Here is a 6,027-nt window from a genome sequence, read left to right as displayed (position 1 = left end):
GCTTACAGTCATCCGTCTCCAACACCATGCCGGTGACCCCCGGGAAACTCCTGGGGATGTGGCCCCCCCTCTCTCCTCACCTAAGAAGGCTTCTGGAAACACTGGACCTGGGGAAACCCCACGAAATCCAAGTTCAGAAAGGGTGTTTCAGGCACTGGGAGAAGCCTGTATTCCTGGCCCCTCCCAGAGCAGGAATCTGGGGCCCAGCCTCACCCACGGCATAATTAGGGAGAGGGAAAGGGAGCGGGTACCTCCCTGGGGGGAGGGTGGGGAAACAGGCTCTTCGGGGTTAAAAGGGGAGGCCTGCCCAGGGGTCCCTTGGCAGAGGAGTCCAGCGGCCCACACGGCAGGGCTGAGGCAGGGCGAGGCACGTCTTCCCCTCTCCCCTCGACGGCTCCCAGGTGAGCGGCACGCTCCTCACCTTGGTGGGGGTGCGTCGCCAGAGCCCAGGTGGGCACCTTCGGGTGGCGGGTAGGAGACTTGTTGAAGACTCGGCTTCTTTATCCTCTTCATCCTCTGAGCCTCGGAGCTCCAGCCCATTTATATGAAGGAGGACAGGAACCTGAAGCGCTCAGAGGCTGGCACCCCGGCCAGCCCGGGCCGGGAGGGCGCTGCCCTCGGGCGTGGGAAGGGGAGTGCGGGAGGACGCCAGAGGGGCGTCATTAGGGTAATTGCGCCCATCACTGACGGTTCAGGCCCGAACTGCCAGGCTACCCACCCCTGCGCCAGCCGGCCACAGGTTAAACGGGTCCCCAGCGGTTGGGGTGGTCCAGGATGCGCTGACGGGCAGGCAAGGTGGGGGTCTCGGACCCGGCAAGTGTTTTGAACTGCCCCCGTCGCTGCTCCTCCCCAGCACAGGTCCTGGCCATGAGACCTCCGCATCTCCACCTCTCCGCCGCCTCCGGCGCTCAGGGCGGCCTGGGGAAGCTGCTGCTGCTGCCGCTACTGATGGCGCAATTCTGGGGTGAGCCGGGGAACCGGGCGGGCGGCGGGCCGGGGAAGGGGAGGCGACGGGAGAATGGGCTGTTGTTGCCAAGCCTGCCGCTCACTTCTCCTCCCCTTGGGACCCCCAGCCCTCACCCACCGGTTCGGAAAGGCCCGGCCCCAAGTCAGACCCGCCTCTCTTCTAACTCCGCCCTAGCTATCCCAACCCTCTTCACTCCGCTAGGATCAGTACACCCCCAACTTTGTCCTCGCCTTTCCCTTCCCCGCCCCTTCTTACTCCGCCCTATTTTAATCCCAAGTCTTTTCTTTTTTTAAAATATGTATTTATTTATTTGGCTGCGCCGGGTCTTAGTTGCAGCACACAGCTGCAACTTTTAGTTGGGGCATCTTTTTAGCTTCGACGTGTGGGATCTTCAGTCGCTGCCGGCCAACTCTTAGCTGAAGCCTGTGGAATCTAGTTCCCTCCAGAGATTGAACTCCTACGCCCTGTGCATTGGGAGTGTGGAGTCTCAGTCACCGGATCCATGGGGGCGGGGGGCGGGGGGGGTCCCTACCCCAGGCCTTTGCCCTCTCCCCTTCTGCTAACGCGGTAGCGTTATTCCCAACCCTAACTTTCACCCGCCCAGCCCAGGGTTCTATCCCCGCCCTTCGCCACGCCCCCACACCCCCGCCTCCTCCCTTGTATTCCTGACCTTCCAGTACTCGGTTCAATCCTCGCTCCTCCAGAATCAGCCCTCTTGGGTCTCCTTGCAAGTGAAAGTGAAAGTGTCAGTCGCTCACTCATCAGGCACTGTAGCCCGCCAGGCTCCTCTGTCCACGGGATTTCCCAGGCATGCATCCTGGACTGGGTTGCCATTGAGTCCTCCAGGGGATTTTCCCGACCCAGGGATCGAACGCGAGTCTCCGGCCTTGCAGGCAGATTCGTTTCTGTCTGAGCCACCAGGGGAAGCCCCTTAGGCCTCCTTTCCCCTCTCACGCCGTTCCCCGCCCACTTCCATTAGGTTGCTTCGGGACCCCCAATTCCCACACACACCGTCGGGTTCAGGCTGTGCCCACCACCCCCCAAAAAGCTCCGTCCTGTGGCCCCACTCGGATCCCAAACCCAGTGCTTGCCATACCGTCCTGCCTGCTCTGACCCCCACCTGCTTTCTTTCTCCAGTCTCCGAGGCTCTGCTGCTCCCCGCAAACGACACAAGCTCCAACTTCGTGGCCTCCGGCGCCCCGTGCGCTCACGGCTCGCAGCCCTGGCAGGTGTCCCTCTTCAACGGCCTTTCGTTCCACTGCGCCGGCGTCCTGGTGGACAGGAGTTGGGTGCTCACCGCTGCACATTGCGGGAACAATAAGTAGGGGGAGCTCCTCTGGGGCGCTACGGAGGGGCTGGGGAGACAGGCCCTGGGGACGGGGCGGGAGGGCGGGAGCGCGTGATGGTATGGACCTGCCAGCTCCACGTGGGGGCAGTCCTCGAGGGCTTCCTGCACGAGGAGAGGTGGGGTTGTGCTGTGGCCACGAGGGGGCAGTGTGGTCTTTCTCAGCGTTTCTAGGCCCTTCCAGAGTCACTGCCTAGCGGAATCTCTCAGGGTTCCATTTGTCTTGTTTTTGCTGTTCAGTCGCTAAGTCATGTCGGACTCTGTGACCCCATGGACTGCAGCATACCAGGCTTCCCTGTTCTTCACTATCTCCTGGAGTTTGCTCAAACTCATGTCCATTGAGTTGATGGTGTCATCCAACCATCTCATCCTCTGTTGCCCCTTTCTCCTCCTGTCCTCCAATCTTTCCCAACATCAGGGTTTTCCATTTAGGTGTAGACAGTTGTGTGCAGCAGACAGAAGTTGGGGTCTAGTGTGATTAGGACTTTAAAACTAAAAGAAGTTGTTCACCTTGTGAGTCCTCACTGAAGGAGGAAAAAAAGAGTAGGTTTACCCCTGGAGACCCTCTGCCCTCAAATCCTGCAGAACTTGCGGACCCAAACCTGTGATCACACCTCCCCATGCCCCCCACCTCAGGTCTCCAGCTCCCTTCTCCCCTACACACTGCTTCCTCAAACCTAGGAGTCCCAGCCCCCTCCACCATCAGACCCAGGAATCTAGGCCTCCAGCGCCTTCTCCCTCAGACCCTGGAGTCCCAACCCCAGCCCCCTCCCTTGCCAGGACCCGAGTCCACCCGACCCCATGCCTGAACCCTCCTTCCCAGGGACTCGGGGTTCAGTCCTGATGAACGTTTGGCCTCCTCTATGGCTCTTCCCTCCCCAGGCCCCTGTGGGCTCGAGTCGGGGATGACCACCTGCTGCTGCTGCAGGGCGAACAGCTGCGCCGGACCTCTCGTCCTATCGTCCACCCCAAGTACCAGCAGGGCTCGGGCCCCATCCTGCCGAGGCGCACGGACGAGCACGACCTCATGCTGCTGAAGCTCAGCAGGCCCGTGGTGCCGGGACCTCGAGTGCGGCCCCTGCGCCTGCCCTTCCGCTGCACGCAGCCCGGGGACCAGTGCCAGATCGCTGGCTGGGCCACAACATCCTCCCGGAGAGGCAAGAGCCAGGGGTCCCGGCGTGGGGCCTGGATCTCGGGGAAGGAGTATGAGGGGCCGGGACTCCTCGACAGAGGAGAGGTTGGGAGCCTGGGGCCTGGGAGGGGCACGGTCTGGGTGTCGGGACTCCTGGGGCCTGGGGGGTTGGGGGACCGGGGCCCAGGGTTACTCGATGCTTTCTCCCACCAGTGAAGTACAACAAGGGCCTGAGTTGCTCCAGGGTCACTATCCTGAGCCCTAAGGAGTGTGAAGTCTTCTATCCCGGCGTGATCACCAGCAACATGATGTGTGCAGGCCTGGATCAGGGCCAGGACCCCTGCCAGGTACAGACTGGCCAGGGAGGATCTCTGACTGGTGGGAGCAGGACAGGGAGGCTATGGGAAAACAGACACCCCCGACTCCCAGCCCCGTTTCCTCCCCACGTCCAGCACTATCCCGCTTTTACCCCCAACGTCACCCCCATGTTCAACTCTGCTTGCTTATGTCCTTCCTTTCTGCTTCCTTCTCACGCCCAACCCTGTCTCCAACTCCGCACCCAAGCCCACTCCCCATCCTGTGTGCGTTGCTCAGTCGTGTCTGACTCTGTGCAACCCCCTGGGCCGTAGCTCTCCAGGCTCCTCTGTCCACGCAATTTCTCAGGCAAGAATATTGGAGCCAGTTGCCATTTTCTTCTCCCAACCCCTTCCTACCCCACCCTAAACCACATCCCCATCCTCAAGCCATTCCTAAACGCCCACGTGCCAAGTGGCTTCAGTCGTGTCTGTCTCTTTGCAACCCTGTGGTCTGTGGCCTGCCTGGCTCCTCTGTCCGTGGGATTCTCATACCAGAGTGGGTTGCCATGCCCTCCTCCAGGGGATCTTCCCAACCCAGGGATCGAACCCACATCTCTTACGTCTCCTGCATTGGCAGGCGGGTTCTTTACCAGCAGTGCCACCGGGGAAGCCCTCCTAAAGCGCGACCGCATCCTTATCTCTAGAGCCTGCTCCATCCCTCACCTACCATGAATGACACTCTCAGCGCCATCCTATCTCCAGCTTCATCCTCACTCCATCCCACCTCAACCCGACCCCAACCTCAGCTTTATCCCAACCCAGCTCCAGGCCTACCCGACCCCTCCCTTCCTCATCAGTACCCGAGACCCCCAAGTGGCAGCCTTTCCGTTGGTGAATTTATTGATCTCTCCTTCCTCCCACTCCCAGAGTGACTCTGGTGGCCCTCTGGTCTGTGACGAGACCCTGCAGGGCATCCTTTCATGGGGCGTTTACCCCTGCGGCTCCGCCCAGCATCCAGCCGTCTACACTCAGATCTGCAAGTACCGCTCTTGGATAGAGAAGACCATCCGCTCCAACTGATGCAGGAGCTGCCCCGCAACTCCTTCTCCACCTGCCCTCTTCCTCCAACTTCCCCTCCTTCCTCCAGCTGGGCTGGGCTCTCCCCCTGCCCCACTCAAATTTCTGCCGCCCATGCACACCTGCTAACATCTCTCCTCTTTCCTCACACCCCTTGCCCAGTGCTGCTCTTTGCCCATGCTGAAGCTGAGATGCAGAAAGCGGTCGCCAAGTTTTGTTCATGAGAAATGAAGCTGGTAGTCACTAGTCTCTGAGAGAAGTTAGCCATCACCTGACCTGGCCTTCTTCACCGCTGCCTGCTGTGTGACCTTGGGCAAGCCAAGTACCTTCTCTGAGCCTCAGTTTAGCCTCACTTGGAAAGCCGGAACAATGAAGTGCTTACCTCATAAAACATGTCATGAGGAGACTATAACATGTGTGTGTAGATTGTCATGGAAATTGCCACGTCAAGTATTAACATGGTGGGTGGTGAACTCTGACTAAATGGCCCCAGGTCCTGGTGGGCATGTGTGTGATTTTTGTGACCTGGGGAGAAAAGCACAGGGGTAGCCTCTAATCCTAACCACCCTTTGCATTCCCAGCCCCGTCCATCAGGAATGATGGGAGAATCGCATTTCTTTCTTCCTGTCAAGTTCTGTAGAGCACCTCTTAACCACTTCCTTCTTCCCTCCCACTGTTTCCCATGTTGGGGTCCACCCAACACCTGTTCCTCCTGTCCCAGGAACTGGGCTGTCTCTGAGTCATCTGGTACCTTCCGTGGCCACCGAAACTCAAGGGACCTCAATTACAGGCATCTTAGCCTCTTAAGATGAGAGGACCTCTCCCTACCTCAGTTGCTAAGTTTACACAAAGAAACTCTCTGAAATTTAAGGGAAATGTTTTGGTTTCTTGGTTAGATCCATCCCCATCCAATTCCATCTCTAGCACATCTCCATTCTCATTGGCCGACCTGACAATCAGACACTCCAACTCCATCCCCTCCCCTCACCTAAACTGGCTTTGAGCTTTTTGCCCTGAAAATTTGGGAGGAAGGGGTTCTTGTCCTCTCCCTGAAACTGTTACAGTGTAAATATTCCCATGCTAGGGGCTAAATGGGACTTCCCAGGTGGCGCTAGTGGCAAAGAATCCACCTGCCAAAGCAGGAAGATCCCCTGGAGGAGGAGATGGCAACCCACTCCAATATTCTTGCCTGGGAAATCCCACAGACAGA

The 6,027-nt window shown here is 59.0% G+C and overlaps 1 protein-coding gene across 1 annotated transcript; it reads left to right on the top strand.

The window, feature by feature from the left end:
* The first annotated feature begins 867 nt into the window (after positions 1 to 867).
* KLK10 (kallikrein related peptidase 10) lies at positions 868 to 4,820 on the top strand. The gene is made up of 5 exons (XM_068992522.1): positions 868 to 964; positions 2,105 to 2,288; positions 3,195 to 3,469; positions 3,658 to 3,791; positions 4,668 to 4,820. The coding sequence occupies exons 1-5, from the start codon at positions 868 to 870 to the stop codon at positions 4,818 to 4,820; spliced, it is 843 nt and encodes a 280-aa protein (XP_068848623.1).
* Positions 4,821 to 6,027: the final 1,207 nt, after the last annotated feature.

Source organism: Capricornis sumatraensis, chromosome 20, assembly GCF_032405125.1.
Source record: "Capricornis sumatraensis isolate serow.1 chromosome 20, serow.2, whole genome shotgun sequence".
In the NCBI taxonomy this organism is placed as follows: Eukaryota; Metazoa; Chordata; class Mammalia; order Artiodactyla; family Bovidae; genus Capricornis; species Capricornis sumatraensis.
This window is presented reverse-complemented; position numbering and strand designations above follow the sequence as displayed.